The sequence below is a fragment of the Phascolarctos cinereus genome, unplaced genomic scaffold (genome assembly GCF_003287225.1).
Source record: "Phascolarctos cinereus isolate Bilbo 61053 unplaced genomic scaffold, phaCin_HiC Scaffold_4;HRSCAF=312, whole genome shotgun sequence".
Classification (NCBI taxonomy): Eukaryota; Metazoa; Chordata; class Mammalia; order Diprotodontia; family Phascolarctidae; genus Phascolarctos; species Phascolarctos cinereus.
In genome coordinates this window covers 27,852,365-27,871,698 of record NW_027555847.1, presented here as the reverse complement: position 1 = coordinate 27,871,698, position 19,334 = coordinate 27,852,365, and the positions used below count along the sequence as shown (strand labels likewise).

Here is a 19,334-nt window from a genome sequence, read left to right as displayed (position 1 = left end):
ACAGTTCCAAATTATTATTACAGTTAATTGGAGAGATAGATAGAGCAACCAGGAAGTGGGACTGCTCGTGTGGAGAGAATGAGGGGTAATTCATGGACAGCCAATGGGTTACCACTTTTAGCCTTATAACATCAAAAGAACTAGGAGAAGGCCTATGGCACATTGTGTGGCCTCTTTGTAGAGGATTCTATCAGTGACTATGATAAAGGGTTACATAGCATGAGAGGATATAGATGGATATATCACAAGATGTGCTGTTGAAGGGAATACCTAACCAGATGGTATCAGAGATCCACTGAAGTAGTGATGTAGGCATTTTTCTTTTCACAATGTCAAACAAAACATGGATGTTTGTGTTATTCCACCTTCTTCCCTTTCCCACCCCAGTGATAGAACTTCCAACCCTACCTGTCCCAAAATAAGATCCCATAAGTCATCTTCACTCTAGATAGCTCTGTCGAGACCCTGTTCTATATCAAAGATAGAATTCATTTCAAATTATAACAAGCTATTCTCCATCTAATCTTGAATAATCTAAAAATGTTTTGCTTAAGGAAATGAAAGAGGAGATTTGAAAGCACTTACAATGAGTGGGCCTCTGTTATTTTCACGATACTTGTTCTGGAAGAAAATGTAAACGACGGTGGCGGCTAGCGAATAGAGAAAGGCGAACACTGCAATGGTGACGAAGAATTCTGCTGATGATGAGAAGTCGCCTATCAAGGCAAGCTTCTCCCGCCGTTTTCCTTCACAGGTGGGCACCTCAAAAGTCACCTGATGCAACCTAAAAGAAGATATTTGAGGAGGAAAGATCAATAGCACTGTCAGTAGAGAAACAGATTGTGTTCAGCAACCTTAAATTCAAAACAAGACGGAGATTATGCAGACTTATATCCTAGGCATGACAGGCCTGTTCCTCTGGAAATAATATGTTAAAAAGTGGGTGGGGGGAACTCTCCACTGTTGTAGCATTTCCTCAACGAGGCTCAGTCCTAACCAGTCACCATTCAGAGAGCTAAGCATCAGAAATTCTTAGAAATGAACTAATTGGATTCTTTTTCTAGTTATTCAGCTACTAAAGAGCAGCCCTGGGATTTAATAGTGCTTAGAACATAGTAAGCACTTTATAAATGTTCTTTTTTCCCCTCATTGAATTCTCTTTTCTGCTTATTTATTTAATCATTAATACAATTTAAATATAATTTAAATGCAATATAATTTAAATTCAGGTCCTCCTGACTTTAGGTCTGGTTCTTTGTCTACTGTCACCTATATTCCTTGTATAATACACCCCATCTTTTGATGTGATCATTGACTTTAATTCAACAAATAATTAAAAGGTGCCTACTATGTTCCAGACATTGTGTTAGGTACTAAGGATATGAAAATAAAATTAGTCCCTGCCCTCAAAGAGCTTATATTCTATTGGGGCATACAACATGTTCGCCTATAAGTAAATATAAAATTTATGCATGGTGGTTGCAAGAAGTGGTAGGAGATAGGTGGAGAGGACTAACCCCTAGGCATCTGGCTGTTTCATTTTTGTCTTTATATGCTCAGTGCCTAGCACATAGTATGCACTTCAATTCTTTTTTTTTTTATTAATTTATTTTGATTTATCAACAATCACTTCCATATGCTTTTGAGTTGAAAATTTTTCTCCCCCTTCCTCCCCCCCACCCTCCCCAAGAGGGCACACAATCTGATGTAGGCTTTACATTTACATTCCCATTAAACATATTTTCACATTAGTGAAGTTGTAAGTAAAAATTAAAACCAACAGGAGGAACCATCAGACAGATGAAACAAAACTCAACAGAAGGTAAAAATAAGTGATAGCGATTCAACTTCCATAGTTCTTTCTTTGGATGTGGACAGCATTTTCCATCCCGAGGCCTCTGGAGATGTCTTAGATCCTCATAATGCTGAGAAGGGTTCAGTTTAACAATCTTAGTCACTGCATAACGTGGCTGTTATTGTGTACAATGTCCTCTTGGTTCTGCTCACTTCACTCAGCATCAGACCATATAAGTCTTTCCAGGTTTTTCTGAAGTCAGTCTGTTCATCATTTCTTATAGAACAATAGTATTCCATTACATTCATATACCACAACTTGCTCAGCCGTTCCCCAAAGGATGGGCATCCTCTCAATTTCCAATTCTTTGCCACCACAAAAAGAGCTGCTATGAATATTTTTGTACATGTGGGTCCTTTTCCCATTTGTTTGATCTCTTTGGGATACAGCCCTAGATATGCACTTCAATTCTTGTCAAATTGATTTGAATCCTGAAAGGACTCCTGTGGGAGGTGGCTTGGGAACTGGGCCTCAAAGCAAGTGAGGGATTCCAAAAGGTAGAGGTGAGGAGGAAGTTTGTTCCAATAATGGAGGGAAGGGGAAGGCAGATTCTATACAGGCATGGGGGTGGCAGATGGAATGTTGGTCATGAGGAAAGGCAAGTTGTCTTTTGGCCAAAAAGGAGATGAGTGAGGGAAATGTCTCCATGATGAAGTATAATTTAATACATCACTCATTTTCTCCCTGTGAGAAATGAAGCTACTTCCTGAGAGTAAGGCACTTAAAAATGGGCATCCATGAGACCTGTGCCAACCAACAGAGTCCAGTTTGGTAAGCTGTCATAAAGCACTCATGGTACAAAAAGGCTTTGGCATCTTCCTATTTCCCAACTTTCTCCACCTCCCACCCCCAAGCACTTATGTGCCACTCAGCTTTGGATTCATTTGAAAAGACACATTGTCCACGGTCCCAGTTCTCCAATTAGGCAAGTCCCTCATATGCTAGCATCCTGACAGCTGTGCTTGTCCAAATTCAAATCAAATGCAATGTGTAGGCTCAGGCAATCATTTTAATGCTTGGCAATATATACATAGCTATCCAGGATATATCAGAACCCTGAACCCACTTTGGTTTCAAAAGCAATTGTTTTTTGTCATGACTTATGCAGATAATTGTCTCACTTGTCTATTTGACTTAGCCTGTGGGAGCATAGCCTTAGTCATAGGTAGAGAAGTGCCTTTTTTTTTGTTTGACACATTGAGTGGGGGGAAATTTCAACCTCATTCATGAAAATCAGAGGAAGAGTCACAATTTTATCCCCATGGACCTTAACAGACATAATTTAGAAACCAAATTAACATATTTCTCAATAGTACAGCTGGTCTGCAGGAACTGTTAAAACAAAAATAGATTTCCCATCATAGGCCATGCCAATTGCCTTGACACAGATGGTTTATACATTCTTCCTCGTCCATAGTTTCAGTGCAGTTGTCTTTGTTTATTTTTCATGTGTACCGTCTCACCTGTCATCAACTAGGGCAGCAAAATTCACATAGGTAGCAGTGTACAAGTCTGAGCTGGTAGCCAAGGGCTGTTGACTCCATATCTCATATTCTTTCCATTGTTCTGCACTACCTCCCGAAAAATGTTTCATAGTTGGTATGCAAACTAATTTAAAAGTGCTGTGACGTGCCTCAGGATGAGTGGTGCTGCCTAAATATCAGGCATTTCGATCATGTAATGGACAAAAACTGTTTCTGAAATATTTGTATATTGTTGAGAGAGAGAGAAAAAAATATCCTAATTATTCCTTTTATACAATCAGCATAGATGCATACTTTCCTTCCATGTTGTTAACTGCTGGGGTTGATTTGCAAGAAATGTGATTGCACTAATCAGCATGAGGCAAAGAGATCCCCAAATCAACTGTTGTGTTCATTAATATTGAGTTAAGAAGCACAACACTTAGCCCACCAGTTACACCCAGGCAGGATGTGCTTTTGAAGAGGAACAGGAGGTGAGATCTCAAAAAAAAATATGCAATTTGAGTTAGTCCCAACTCCCCAGGATAAAGAAGCATGAAATACTAGACAAGACTGTACATGAGGAAAGTTTGGTTGAATGAGTATGTGAGGGTAGGACCCTTCTCAGAGGACAGTTCTATGAAAACTTAGTGAAAGCAGTTCTTAGGGGAAGTTTTGTTTCCTCTTATGGGAAGTAAGTGCTTACATGAATAAAAAAGAGAAAGAAGAGATCAGTGAATTGGGCATACAACTAAAAAAGCTAAAAAAAGTGCAAATTAAAGATCTCCAACTAAATATCAAATTAGAAATTCTGAAAACCAAAGGAGAGATTAATAAGATTGAAATTAAGAAAACTATTGAACCAATAAATAAAACTAAGAGCTGGCTTTATGAAAAACAAATCAATTAGATAAACCTTTGGTTAATTTGATTTAACAAAAAGAAAGAACAAAACCAATTCACCACCAATGAAGAGTAAATCAAAACAATAATTAGGAGCTATTTTGCCTAACTGTATGCCAATAAATTTGACAATCTTAGTGAAATGGATGAATATTTACAAAAATATAAGCTGCCCAGATTAATGGAAGAGGAAATAAAATACTTAAATAATCTCATTTCAGAAGAGGACGGTTCTATGACAAATGTAGTTGGTAACTACAAGAGGTGGTAACTCATCTGTCTGTCTGAGTCCCAGCCTTAAATTCTATGGAATTGGTAGAAAGGTGGGACCCTCAGTAGCCATGGATATAGGAGGCTTGGATAGTGGCTGAGAGCAAGGTCTCTGGAAGACCACAGAGACAAGGTTCATTGAGGGTAGTTACCAGAAAGTAAGCATCTCTCCCCCGTCCACCTTCTCTCTCTTCATACACATATTGGATGTTGGCATCCTGGGGCAAAGGCCTATTGGCTCTGGTCTAATAAATGGTCTGGTTAATTTATTTTTGAAAGGAAAATGTGGATTCTAAGCAGATGCAGGTCAGGGGAATACTATATTACTATCATTGGTATCATGGAGGTTGAAATTCTAAAACTGACATCCAAAACATAGAACAGAATTCCTGTGTTTTAGTCAAGCAAGAGACCTCAGAGATTGTCTGCTCTAAACTCTCTCTTTATACAATTGAGTAAACTGAGGTACAGAGAAGGGAAACTCAATTTAATTCAATAATTTAACATAGTTATTACGCACTTACATAAACACTAGGGATATTAAGACTATTAAAGGAACTGAGGATGTTTAGCCTGGAGAAGAAAAGACTTTCCCCACAAATGAAATAGTCAGCCTCTAGGATGAATGGTTTTCCCTTCCCTTGAGGTTTTCAAGCAAGGATGAGATGCCCATTTGTCAGGTTCGATCTAGAGGGGATTCTTGCTCAAGTATGAGATAATGAGTTGAGCTATGAGGCCCCTCCTTGCTCTGACATTATGAGACAAAAGTGAAAGTCACTGCCCTTGGGGAGCTTACATTCTTCTGAAACTTCCAGCTCCAACTCTAACCCTGAATTCATACTGAAGGGATTTTCCCAAGAACCCACAGCTAATTACTAATTATCAATCAGGACCAGAACCAAGACCTCTTGACCCTCAGTAGTCTGTCTGTCTGTCTGTTTGTCTGTCTGTCTTTAGAAACAAATGAAACCCCTCCCCTCTTAAGCAAAAAGTAATTAGTTTGGGGCCAGTTTTTATAGTCAGCTAGTACTTGGCAATTCTAGACTTTAGAATCAAGGATTGCTCATTTCAAACAAACAAGGAAAGAAAACATTCTCTTCAGGGGGATCCTGCCAGCCAGTATGCAAATGGAAACTCGGAAACAAATTAGACAACATCTGACAATCCTCATCTGAGGGAAAAGGTGAGAAGCAGTTGCTGAGGCTACAGAAGTGACCCCATTTGATATGCTGATTTGGAATGTCTGATTAGAAGCTTAGCTAGATTGAAACAATTGGAGTGGAATGGAATCTTGCTGCTTTCCCATCAGTTAGTCAGCAGAAAACAGCATTGGGCTCAAAAAGCAAAGCTAATGTTAACTAGTTGTGTGACTTAGGGGAAATCACCGAACCTCTCTGGGCCTCAGGTCCTCATCTATAAAATGAGAGGGCTGGATTTCAGCTCCTAACCTATAATTCTACGTTCATTTCAGATACGATCAAGGAACCTGGCATTGCTTTAAAATGTTATCTGTTTGCAGTGCAATATGTGCTTCTTACAGAAGCAGCAGACCCTCCACTTTGTCTTTGTATCCCAAGCAGTCTAGCAGAATGCCTTTTCTATAGTAGGTGCTCAGTAAATACTTATGGAATCGAATTTATTTTATAATTCAGTAGATTTTTAAATCTTTCTGTTGCTTTGTTCTTGTTTTTGCCAAATAAATACTTGTTGTTTAATTGCTATTGTAAATAAATTAAGGGGACCATGATGTTTTTAAATGGACTTAGATGTGAGTTTAAATCTTTGCAAAAAGTGCATGGAATTCATAAATATATGCTAAAGCTTCCCCCCCCCCGTTTGCCCCCAATTCAATTCAATTTAATTCAATTCAAGTGGGAAGAGTTGTAGCCAGATATGTGTGAAGGGATTATTATCATTGGCTCTTCCTAATGATCACCCTTGGGTGTGGCAGCTCACATGTTTTATTCACACTTGTGCATTGGTTAAACTGCTAAGATGAGAGTCAACAGAGTCAATTTGGGAGTCTGGAAGACCTGGGTTTCAAGTCCAGTCTCTGAGACATAATGGCTATGTTATACAGGGCAAGTAATTTCATTTCTCAGTACCCCAGGCAGCTTGTTAAACTGTAAATTGCAGAGAAGATACTGATCTGCACTGGGAGAGGGGATTTCCTCATTGGGAGTTCCCTAGACCAATGAAGTCATAAGGCAGGTCTAAAAGGATGAGTAAAAAAAAATGGGTAAGGCATTGGGGATACAAAGAAAAACCAGGTCCTTGCCCTTAAGGTTCTTAGGGTATATTACAAAATAGAGGGAAAAATAAACCCAAATGAATCATTTATAGAAAGGTCAATCAAGAAATCAATACAAAACCAGACACCACGCCAAGTGAAAATAGAACTAGGTGTCTAGTGCCTAGCACTGTGTATACTACCTGGAAGGTGTATAATAAAGACTGGTTAATTGATTGATTCGAATAGATTTACACTACTCCTCCAGAGAAAGAAAGGAGAAGGCTATTAACAAAGTCGTCAAGAAACTGAAAAAACCAATCTGGGCTGGGGCACAGGATTCTTATGGTGGAGTATGGGAAGTTTGTTAAAAAGAAGCCACAATGGCATGTTACAAAGGGCAGCCCCATTGGCCAAGCACACATAGAAGTAATTATCAGGGTCATGGAAGCAGGGTGTTCATTGACTCCTGGACAGAAGGATATTGGTGTGTTAAGGTGGAGATCAAGAGGACCATTAGCTTCCAACTGTATTAAGGATATTCTCCCTTTACTGGTTTGCTCATTTTAGAGTCTTTCTTCATTTACATTGAACTATCCATCTTCATATTCCCCTCCCTGCTTTCTTATTAGAATATAAGCTCAAATCAATGCACTTTATTTTTTATTTCAAGCTTTCTGATTTTCTTGAGTTTATATGTTCAAGTCCATAATATTCATTCCATTCACACTGACTGGACAAAAGCTAAGGGCTTTCCCCTCCCACCCCTCTCCCCCACCTAAATCCTATTCCTCAGCAAAAGTGATTGTTCATTGATGAGGCACTGGGGGAGTAGAGCAAGCCTGTGAGTGAGTGTCAGAACCATGGAGAGCATGAGACTATGTCAGATTGGACTGACAGAGTGAGAGAGATGCTGTGTCAATGGGAATAACAAAAGCAGGTCATGAGTCTAGGTTGGGTCAAAGATGCATGAGTAAATAGTAAACAGGATCAGATGCTGACACAGGGAGCCAGGCTTCCATCATTACAAAAACAAATACTCCACAAACTTCACTTGATCCTTAATTTCTTTAAATTAATCAATCAATCAATCAGTGTTTACTGAGTGGTCATTATGTGCTAGGAACTGGGTTAGGTGCTAGCATTTCATATACAAAGAATGAAACAGTCTCTCAAGGAGTTTACTTTCTATTGGGAGAGGCAATAGCTATAGAAAATGAGCAAAATCAGAGCTGTTTGGAAGGACACCAGCACTTGGGAGATCAGGAAAAGCTTCATGTGGAAAATAACTGCATGTACCTGAACTGAGTCTTGAAATGAAGGAGGTATTCTGTGGGAGGAAGGTAAGGAATAAAACCTTCCAGGCTTTAGGGACAGCCGGAACAAAGCCAGCAAGACGGGAGTGTCCCGAGTGACGAATAGTAATGTAAAAAAGAAAATAGATCAGACTGTGCAGGACAAGAACATCACAGAAGCCCAAAAGATTTTACTTGTTTACGTAAGGGGAAACAGATCATTCTGAACACTGCTCCAATTCTACGTGGCACTGTTTGATATTTTTATAAGTTTAAAATAAGAAGGCCAGTTGGCTTACTTACATGCCAGGTTGTTTGTAGGAAATACATCTAGGAATTGGAAGTCTGGGAGGTAAAGAAGATAATGATGGGATGTACCTAGGCATGTAAGTGAAAAAGGGTAGCTCTTCTGTGCTCAGATAGGAAAATTTGAGAAAAAAAGCAAAACATGTAAAAGACATTGATTCTCATTTTGTCAGCAAGAGGAACTCATGGTGTGGAGACAACCTATGACTGCAACTTATATTCTGACTTACCAGATAAGATCATTAATTTAGAGCTGGAGGGTACTTAGAGGCCCTCTAGTTCAACCTAATTTTACAGATAGGGAAACTGAGGCCCAGAGAGGCACCCCAAGTCACATAGGTGGTAAATGACGGAGCCAGTATCTGAAACCACAATCCCTGACAATAAGCCCAGTTCTCTTTACATAGGGCAAATCCTAGGTTATTGCTTGTGGCTTTTAGAAGTCGAAGCATTATACAACCAATGTCATAAACAGGATTTGGAACAAAACCAGGTCTTCTTGGCCTTAAGACCAGCATTCTACCCACTTTAGCATACTGCCTTACTCTTTAAATTTCTCCTTCTTTCTTTCTTTCTTGCCTTCCTTCCTTCCTTCCTTCCTTCCTTCCTTCCTTCCTTCCTTCCTTCCTTTCCTTCCTTCTCTTCCTTCTTTTTCTTTCTTTCTTTCTTTCTTTCTTCTTTCTTTCTTTCTTTCTTTCTTTCTTTCTTTCTTTCTTTCTTTCTTTCTTTCTTCCTTCCTTCCTTCCTTCGGCTTTTCTTTGCTCTTAGGTCAGTTCTCTATTCATTATACTTCATTTATTAAGTATGTACCAGGTGCCAGGCACTGTACTAAGCCCATATTCTTTAAAATAATCTTTTAATTTCATTTTTCTGTCAAAAGTGATTTGGACCTTTATACATCTTACTCAGGGACCAGCTTATCTGAAACAAAGTGAAAGTTTATGGATATTTTAGGGAAATTTTTCCGTCCCCCACTCCAAGCCAACAACTGAGAGAGACTGGTTTTTTTTTTTTTTACCTCCTAGACCCTAGGCTAGTTGGCTGCCTGTAGTAAATGCAGTTGGTAATTGCTCACCTGTCCAATTCACTTTGCTTGGGTAGAATAAACTACTAGAGTTGCCCATCTGTCCAGTTTTCTCAAACTGATTGTCTGCTTGCTCAAGAAAATGACTATTCAAATCAAGGAGAGAAAATTAAGTCTGAATCAACCAACAGACTGAATTGATTAGTTACTGTGAAAAGCATTCACTCCTCCTCCTTTCCTCCTCCTTTCCTCCTCTACTCCCCCCCCCACCAACTCCATTTCTACCTGTTCAGATCCTAGTCATTTTCCAAGGCCTTTTCCTCCAGGAAGAAAGCTTCCTTTGCTGCTCCACCAGCTGAAAGTGATCTCTCTCATACTTGTTCCAACTTTTCTTTAGTATTTATATTCTATTTTATATTATAGTTATTTGAAGATTCCAATAACTCTAGGAACAGTTAAATGGCATGATGGATAGAGTACTGGGCCTGGAGACAGTAAGACCTGAGTTCAAATCTGTTATCAGACCTTTACTAGCTGAGTGACTCTGGGCAAGTCACTTAAATTCTGTCTCATTTCCCTTATCTTTAAAATGGGGATAATAATAGCACCTACCTCCCAGGGTTGTTGTAAAGATCAAATGAGATAATTACAAAGCATTTAGCATAGTGCCTGGCTATATAAGTTCTAGTTATTCTTATTACCATTATTAATACATTGTGTTCCTGCCATCTTCCTGATTAGACTATATGCTTCATATGATCAGGCACTATGCCTTTGTATGTCTCTAGTTCTTCCATTGTCTAACATTCTGATATTCTAAGGGATCGGTGATCTCATTCATTGGCGTTGATACGTCCCACAATAATGCAGATTACCACGCATCTACAACTGCCCATCCTGCTTAACTCTTGGCCATGGCAGGGGTGTGGTGGTGGTGGTGGTTCTGCCCAACATGCTGGAGCCTCCCTTGTTTAGTTGGTACCTTATCTGCAACTTATAGATTTAGAGAGATGCCTAGATCACTAAGATGCTAAGTGACTTGCCTATTATGTGTCCATTATGTGTCCCAAATGGGATTTGAACTTAGGTCTTCCTGGCTCCGCCACTAGCTCTTTGTCCATGATGTTGCCTCCATTGTCTTCTGATTCATTAAAAAAGCAAAAAAACCGTCCATGGAACCCAAACCACCTTCATTTCTAAACAACGCACCCTAGAGATCTGAGACCAGTTGGGCGTCTACTGTAATAATTTCTGGGAGGGGTGCTGAGGGCCTGACTAGGATTGTGGCTCTGTGAGTGGAGAGAGTGGAATAGATGGAAGAGAGGTGGGGGAGTTAGAATCTATAAGACTCACCAGGTGATTGCACATTGGGAATGATTCCAAGTCTTTCTTAAGTTTAAGGAGTTGGTTTAAACCTATCAACAAGATTACAAACTCCAGAATATTAGAAGAGTTTTTCCAGGCTCTGTTAGCCAGAGTGGGATGTTTCACTAATGTATTATTACTCTGTCAAAAGCCATGGCATCAAGTCATGATTTGGATCTTGTCTGCTGTTACTTCTTGTCCTTCCATTCATCACACAATAACGAGTTCAGATGCAGACTGCATGAAACATAAGCATTTGACACAACTCTTGCCCAGTAGGAAATTCAATACATCTGCCTCATTAGAATGAAATAAGCTGTAATCACTTGCATGTATGGAACAAAATGCAATCTTCTTGAACCTCATGAGAAGTTTGTTTTTTCTGTCAAAAAGTCATGGAATTATAAATCCCCAATCCTTCTTGAGTTAGTCATATCATTATAAACACAGAATCCTTTAAAAAAACAAAATGACTGAGACACAGAAAACATGATTCACTTAAATTACATAGGAGCAGATTGCTCAACAGATTTATCCTCTGGGAACAGACAAAAAAGGTGCCTTTTGTTGCCCATAAATAGAACGCCACCTTTGTTTTCAGTGGTTTCCCAACATTCATGGGACGCATTAAATTATTTCTATGCCATGCTCGCATAGTAGCATTCAAGGATTACCTTGAAGAACATGATTTATTGGCAGCTGTCAATATTTTATCTGTATGCAATTCAACTCAATCCAAGAAGTGTTTATTAAACATCTACTATGTGCTTGGCATTGTGCTAGGCCTGGTGGTTCAAAGACAAAACAAAAATATACATCTTGCCCTCAAGGAATTTTTATTGTACTAGGGGAAAGGAGAAAAGGGAATAGGAATTTTCACTGTTTTAGTGTCCTGGGCCCCTTTGGAAGTTTGATGAAGCCTATAGACACTGTTTCTGAATAATGTTTTTAAATGCATGAAATAAAGCGCATAGGATTACGAAGGAAACTAAGGTAGGGCAAATAACAATAACCCAAATTTGTGGATCCCTTGTTGGAGTCCATGTACCCCAGGTTAAAGAATCCTATTCTGTACAGACAAAGATGATATGGTGGGTACAGTACTGGGCCCAGAGTCAGGAAATCTTGAGTTCAAATCTGACCTCACATACTTACTAACTATGTGACTTTTAATAAATCATTTTATTCTGTTTCTCTCAGATTTCTCAGTGGTAAAATGGGAATAATAATAGTACCTCCCTCCCAGCTTTGTTGTAAGGATCAAACAAGATAATATTTATAAAGTGCCTAGCACAGTGCCAGGTGTATAGAAGGTATTATATAAAGACATTAACTATCATTACATAAATGTTAACTATTGCTCATCTTTAATTTTCTTTTTTTATTTCCTTCCTTCCTTCCTTCCTTCCTTCCTTCCTTCCTTCCTTCCTTCCTTCCTTCCTTTCTTTTTTGGAGCTGGGAGACACCTCAGAGGCATCATCCTTTGCTTTCAAAGAGGACCAATGACACTTCAAGGCTATGCCTTGATATGTGTGTGAATTAGATTTAACTGAGGCAGATTTGCACAAAGTCATTAGCCTCATTCTCTCTTCCAGGGTCATCAAAGTCCACTGGTGAGACAGAAGTCTGGCAATGGCTCATGGTGCAATGGATGACCTTGGCATCTTCGAAGTCCGACCAAACCCTAAGAGAACCATAGCACCTGCTTCATCTGCCCTTTTTGTTGGGGGAAGTTTTCACCTGCTTGGGGTAGACATCCTTTTAACTCACCAATGGGTTTATTCTTAATCTAGAAGCAGTGTGGCTGCTATACATTACAGTTTCTTGGAGCCACAGGTGACAGTTGGGTGAAAAGTGGACATCAAAGATGGATGAATAACCCCAAAAAAGGCTCAGCAAGCCCTCACCCCAAATAGAAGAAATAACAATCAACTGACTGGAGAAGAGAGAGGTAAAAGGAAGAAGCAAAGCTCTTAGCTATTATTAGATAAGTAAATAAAAATGTTCAATGCAATTCAAAGTCATTTCAAGAGGGAGAGAACACTGAAAACCTGTAGAGAAAAATGGGGCTATGAGCATTACAAGATTTAAAGTTAAAAGATTAAATTCATTAAAAATGTTAATATAGATGGAGAATGGCCTTGTGAGCCTTGGGAGACCTGAGCTGTGCTTTGATAGTGATGCTAAGAGCCTAAGAGGCAGTGGTGAGGAGGGAGAGCATTGCAGGCATGGCTAGTGTGAGAAAAGACACAGAAGCCAAGATGGAATTTGTGGGGGACAGCTAGCAGGCTAATCTGATGAGAATGGGGGGTATTTGAAGGGAGTCTAAGACTTCAAAGGTAGTGGGGAGCAGACTGTGGAGATGTTCAAATGGCAAGCTAGCTGAGGGTGTTATGTGTTATCTTAGAGGCAATGGAGATGTTTAAGTGGGTGAATGACATCCTCAGGCCTTTGTTTAGTTAGTATCAATTTGGTAGCTATGTGGAGTGTCATTGGAAAGGGAAGAAATTTGGAAGCAGAGAGACCACTTAGGAAGTCTGCTGTAGTAGGACAAGTAAGGCTCCTTTAATTCAAATGCTCATCATTCAAGCCCACCTTTCTGCTTCTGTGCAGTGGAAGGTCACAATTCTGCACAGGCTGCAAAGTTGACATTGATGAACAGATCAGTATAGGCTGAAATGGAAGAAATCTTGACCCTTAAGGAAACTAGACACATTTATCATTTGTAAGGGGACAAGGCATCCTTTCCTTAATACAGGAAAAAAAAATATAATCACTGGAAAAGTTTCAAACCATTATATTCTTGTGAAATGACTGAATGACTGAAGGCATTGTTCTGGTGATTGGATAATAGCACATTGGACAGCATACGGATCTTGGAGATTGTGGATTCTTAACCTGGACTCCACGGACTCCCCAAGGGTCTGTGGATAGAGTTCAGATTTCATGGGACTGATAAACTTGGATGGAGAAAAAAAATCATCTTTATTTTACTAACCTCTAACTGAAATTTAGCATTTCTTTGAATTATGAATGTAGGCAATAAATCACGATTGTGAGAAGGGGTCCATAGGCTTTGCCAGATTGCCAAAGGGGTCCATGATATAAAATAAAAGGCTGAGGATCCCTCCTCCAGATTCATATTCAAGGGCCTGAAGAAAGAAAGAGAACTGAGGTCTTCTCTATTTAGTTAAGAAGAACTATGGACTCAGCTGCATGAACTATAAAGGGTCCTTAGAAATGATTGGATGCACAAAGTTTTATTTTTAAACTTAATAGTATTGATTAATGCATTTGAAAATCACTATGTTGGCTTCTGCTACACTATGCTCCCTTGGACAAAGGGTCATCCTTGGAGCTTCAGGTCATGTTCATATCCCCATTCTGCTACTTATCTTCATGACCTTGAGCAAACCAGTTCGTTTCTGTAGGCGTCAGTTTCCTCATATGTAAAATGAAAGTGTTGGACTAGATCACCTTTGAGGTTTCTTCCAGCTCTAAATCTATCTTCTCTGACCTAGGCTCGTGGCCCATTTACCTGATACCTTATTCTAGGCAACCTATGATTATACAGTTGGAGATGGAAAGGACTTTAGAGATAATCTCATCCAACCTACTTATTATAGAGATTGGAAACTGGAGGGCCTGAAAGGGGATGGGACTTGCCTAAACTTTCTTTTTACAACTTCACTTTCATGATGTTCTTTTCATAACAGGCCCTAGATGAAATGTTCTTGGAATGCAACCATATAAAGTCAGTGGTGTCAAACTCTAATAGACATGTGGGCCACCAAACCACGTTGAAATGATCCCTACAAGCCACATATTGACTTAAAAACCACAGATGAACATCATCTATGCTTTATTGTATTTTCATTTGTTTCATTAAATAGTTCATAATTACATTTTAATCTGGTTCAGGCTGCAGTCAGGAATGTTGTGGGCTACAGATTGCCTGTGTGCCTGGTGTTTGACACCTTTGGCATAAATCAGTACTGAGTTATTTTCCATCTAGCCCATGTCCTTTCTAGAGAGAGGAACCTTCAACTTCAATGTTCTGTAGTCTCTTTTATCTCATTAAGAAACATTCAGATTAGAGGCAGAATAAATAGGTGAAAGTATAAGCAGCAGAAAGAAAGCAAGGTTATTCTAACCTCCCCTGAGGAGTAGATTGATAATCAGAAAAGGGCAGAAACACCACATGGGTGATAGTGGGGAGATCTTTATGGATCTTTGAGAGTATTTAAATAACAAAATATCAGAAAAATTGAACAAGCTGTAAGTGAAATCACAAGACAAAAATACCATAAAATGAGTAAAGCAAACAGTGGGAACCTGGTTGTAAGACTTAAAGCATGTCCTGTTTGGTCATTTCATTAATATTTAACTCTTTATGACCCCATTTGGAATTTTCTTGGCAGAGGTACTGGAGTGGTTTGCCATTTCCTTCTTAAGCTCATTTTGCAGATGAGGAAACTGAGGTAAGCAGGGTTAAGTAACTTGCCCAGGGTCATGCAGCTAGTAAGTGTCTGAGGTCAGATTTGAATCCATGAAGATGGGTCTTCCTGAATTGAGGCTCAGTGCTCTATCCACTGTACTCCCTAGCTGTCCAAAGCATGTCCCAGTTAGGTTAAAAAAATAACCTGGTATTGTTTTGTAAGAGTAAGACTTCTTTCCTCAGCTATGAGTCCCAGGCCCACACATTCCTTTCTGATCTATTCCACTGACCAAAAAATTTATAGAAACCTTGGAATTTGTAGCAATTCATGAAGCTTGGCAGTCAAAAGTGGATGTAGTTTACAGAATCACATTCATTCTCACACACTCAATTACTAACAAGCATATATACTGAAAGATTAGCAAAAATGGTGACTCTCAGAACAGAAAATTTCAACTCATACATCTATAAATGTAAAATATATACATACATACATATATGTATATGTATATTTATGTGTATGTATGTATATGTATGTGTATATGTATATATATGTATGTGTATATGTGTGTATATATGTGTATGTATACGTATGTGTATATATATGTATATGTATGTGTATATATGTATGTGTGTATATATGTATATATGCGTGTGTATGTATGTATGCATGCATGTATGTATGTATGCATGCATGTATGTATGTATGTATGCATGTATGTATGTATGTATTTTTCTCTTGGTCCAGACCTATGATTTTATCAGTTTTGGAGGATTCCCAGTGTGGAAATTCCATCTACTGATACATATTGGCACTTGATCCATCATGTAGTCTTAGAGAGTTTCCTGGAGAACTGAGAGGCTAAGCTATCTGCCTATTGTCATCTCTCCTGTACCTGTTGGAGGAAGGATTTGAACCCAAGTCTTCCAGATTTCATGGTCTGCTATCTACTACACTCTGCTACCTCATCTCTCTCTCTCTCTCTCTCTCTTCTCTCTCTCTCTCTCTCTCTCACACACACACACACACAACACACACACACACACAATGTACAATGTATCCAAATAACCTGTATCATTGATGTGGATGTTTATATACATACAAATGTGTGTGTGCGTGTGTGTGTATATACATGCATATATATATATGTATATATACATATATATATATACACACACACACATATATATAATAAGAGAAGCAGAGTGACTAGTGGATAGCATGTAAGGATTGGAGTCAAGATAAACTGGGTTCAAATTCATCCTTTGAAACTTATTAGCAATATGGCCATAGTTAAGGCATTTAAATCCCCATGTGCATTGGGAATTTTTCTAGGATTAATTTACTAAGTCATAAATGGGTTGCATTCTGTGATGGTGGAGGGCATTTCCATAACAGAAGTTCCCTATGGTGATGAAGATATGTTTGTACAATAACAATGATATGCTATTCTTGCACTCTATCTACCATGTCAAACTGCTTCTCAAAACAAAACTCTTGACACTCATAAAACGCTTTAAGGTTTGTAAAGTGCTGTATCTAACTATATTGTCTCAGTTTAGTTCACAACCACCTGCTGAGGTAGGTGCTATAGGCATTATTATCCCCATTTTATCAATGAAGAGTCTGGGTCTCAGAGAGACAGAGAGGCTTGCCTAGGGTCAGACACCTGGTAAATGTGGTAAGTGAGGTGGAACCCAAGTCTTCCAGATTCCCAGGCCAGTATGCCATCCACTGTCATGCTGCCTCTCCAACTTATTTTGAATTGGCATCAGCTGTGGACATATTTGGACCTTGAAAGCTTAACCGAGATCAGTTTCATCTCCTAGCCTTTATTTGCCCTTATTCTGAGTGGCTCTCAAGCTTTTGATTTAGTTCCAAGTGCCCTCTTGGCAGGGCAGCTCTATTTCAACAGGACATTAGACCTGGTATATGAGCTAAACACATTCTTTCTTGAATGTCTTTTTAGAACTTTTTTTATGTTTATATTATCCACTGCTTTAGAAGACTTGCAAGAGTAGTTCCCTGCATCGTCAAGTATTGCAAGCCAGCTGTTCTTCCCCACAGTCTAGTGTATGGCCCATGAAATTGAGCCAAAGTAGACCTTGAGATTGATGCCAGGGAGAAGAAGAAGAGTTTCAAAATGAAGGGAAGCATCAAGAGGAAAGATTATATAATTACTGGTCTCAACAAGTGGAATCTTGCCAAGCACAGCAAGGAAGCAGCATGCCAAAGATGAAAGAGTGTGGACTCCTACAAATTATAGTTCCATTTACCTGATAGCAATAGAATTTGTCTTAGTAACAGCTAGCATTTATAGAGTGCTTTAAGGTTTCAAGGGCATCTGGGTGGCACAGTAGAGAGAGTGACAGGCCTGGAGTCAGGAAGACTCAGCTTTTTGAGTTCAAATCTAGCCTCAGACATTTGCAAGTTGTGTGACCCTGGGCAAGTCATTTTACCCTGTTTGCCCTTGTTTCCCTACCTGGAAAATGAGCTGGAGAAGAAAGTGGCCAACCACTCCAGTATCTTTGCCAAGAAAACTCCCAAACGAGGTCACGTTCAGACACAACTGCAAAAGGACTGTATGGCAACGATTTTCTCCTCATGACAAGCCTATACAGTAGGCTCTCATTATTATCCCTGTTTTACAGATGAGGAAATTGAGGATGAGAAAGCAAGAGACTTGCCCCAGGACCCCCAGCTAGTTAAGTTTCTAAGTTAGGATTTGAACTCAGTTCTTCCTGGCTGTCAAGTCTTGTATTCTATCCATTGTATCACCTGCCTGCTGGCAGAATGCTTGTAGTTCCATAAAGCTTGGTGAGAGACAATAGGAACCAAATTCCTTTGATCAGTACAATTTTTTGTAATGTGTACAGACTCAATTTGGAAAAGATCGACTGAACTCATGACTAATTGTTCCTACTAAAGGTTTCCCTGGTGAAATATTCAGACAAGATGCCATTCATGATCTCAATTTGTTTTTCTCAGAATTGTAAAATCATAGAAACTCAAAATTGTAAGGGGCCACATTGGTAATTTAATCCAACCCTTAGCTGAACAAAAATACCATCCAGATTGCTCCTAGCAAGTGGTCGTTTTATATTGACTCAAAGACCCCTAGTCAGGTGAAACCTACTAAGCAAGTTCCATAGCAGCCCATTTCCCTTTTGGATAGCTCCAGTAGTGGGGAGAATTCTCCTTAATGCTGAGCTGAAATTTTCCTCTCTCAAGTCTACCTGTTGCCACTTGAAGATAGATATCATCTTCCCCCCATACCCTCAGCCCACTGAATTCTCTCCCCCAGGCTAATGTTTTCTGTTCCCATACTGATCCTTGTGTAATGGGTTTTTAAAGCAACTCAGTCTCCTCTGAAAGTTCTTGAGTGTGTTGCACTTACAAGGGGTATAAAAAAAATTACCCATACATAATCTGAGCAGGGCTGAGTACAATGAGGTTCTGTGTTCTGAATACAGACCTTTTAAATACAGACTAAATTAGTATTTGCTCTTTTTGGATGCCATGTCACACCACTGAGTCATATACAGCTTTTGGTCCACTCAGAACTTTAGGTGTTTTCTAGATGGATTAATAACTAACCATACATTTTACACTCCTGAAATTTTTTGTTTTGTTTTGTTTGTTGCTGTCAATTTTGAATGCAAGAGTAACACTTTCCATTTGCCTCATGGTTCTATCCTGTCAAGGTCTTTTTGGCTCCTTCCATTCTATAACATAGAGTCATGGGATCATGGATATAATGATGAAAGTAATCTCCAAGGTCATCGAACCAAACATTTCACAGCTGAGGAGATGGATGGCCGTAGAAGTTAAGTGACTTGCTTAAGGCACCACATCTTGCTTATATCTTCCAGCTTCAGTTTCCTATCTATAATTTCATTCCAGTTGCTTATATGAATGAGTAACACAAGGCCATGCATGGATCCACAAAGCACTCCACTAGAGACCTCCCTCCAAGTCAACATGGAGTCGTTCATCAGTACTTTTTGTGTTCCATCATTTAACCAGTTCTGAATCTGCAAAACTATAGTTTATCTAGGCTATAGCTCTCCAACTTTTTCACAAGGACAGTATGTAAGACTGCAGATGACTCTTAAATTTGTGGTATGTTTTGTCAGGAGTAGTAGTAGTAAAGAAGTAAAAGTTGTGGCAGTAGTAGGAGTAGT

General features: G+C 39.2%; 1 protein-coding gene across 1 annotated transcript in view; it reads right to left on the bottom strand.

The window, feature by feature from the left end:
* Positions 1-19,334, bottom strand: part of SYNPR (synaptoporin) — a 376,141-nt gene that overhangs the window by 63,424 nt on the left and 293,383 nt on the right. Inside the window, exon 4 of the mRNA XM_020976405.2 lies at positions 586-784. Within this exon, the coding sequence (XP_020832064.1) occupies positions 586-784 (199 nt within the window). The remainder of the gene's footprint in view (positions 1-585; positions 785-19,334) is intronic.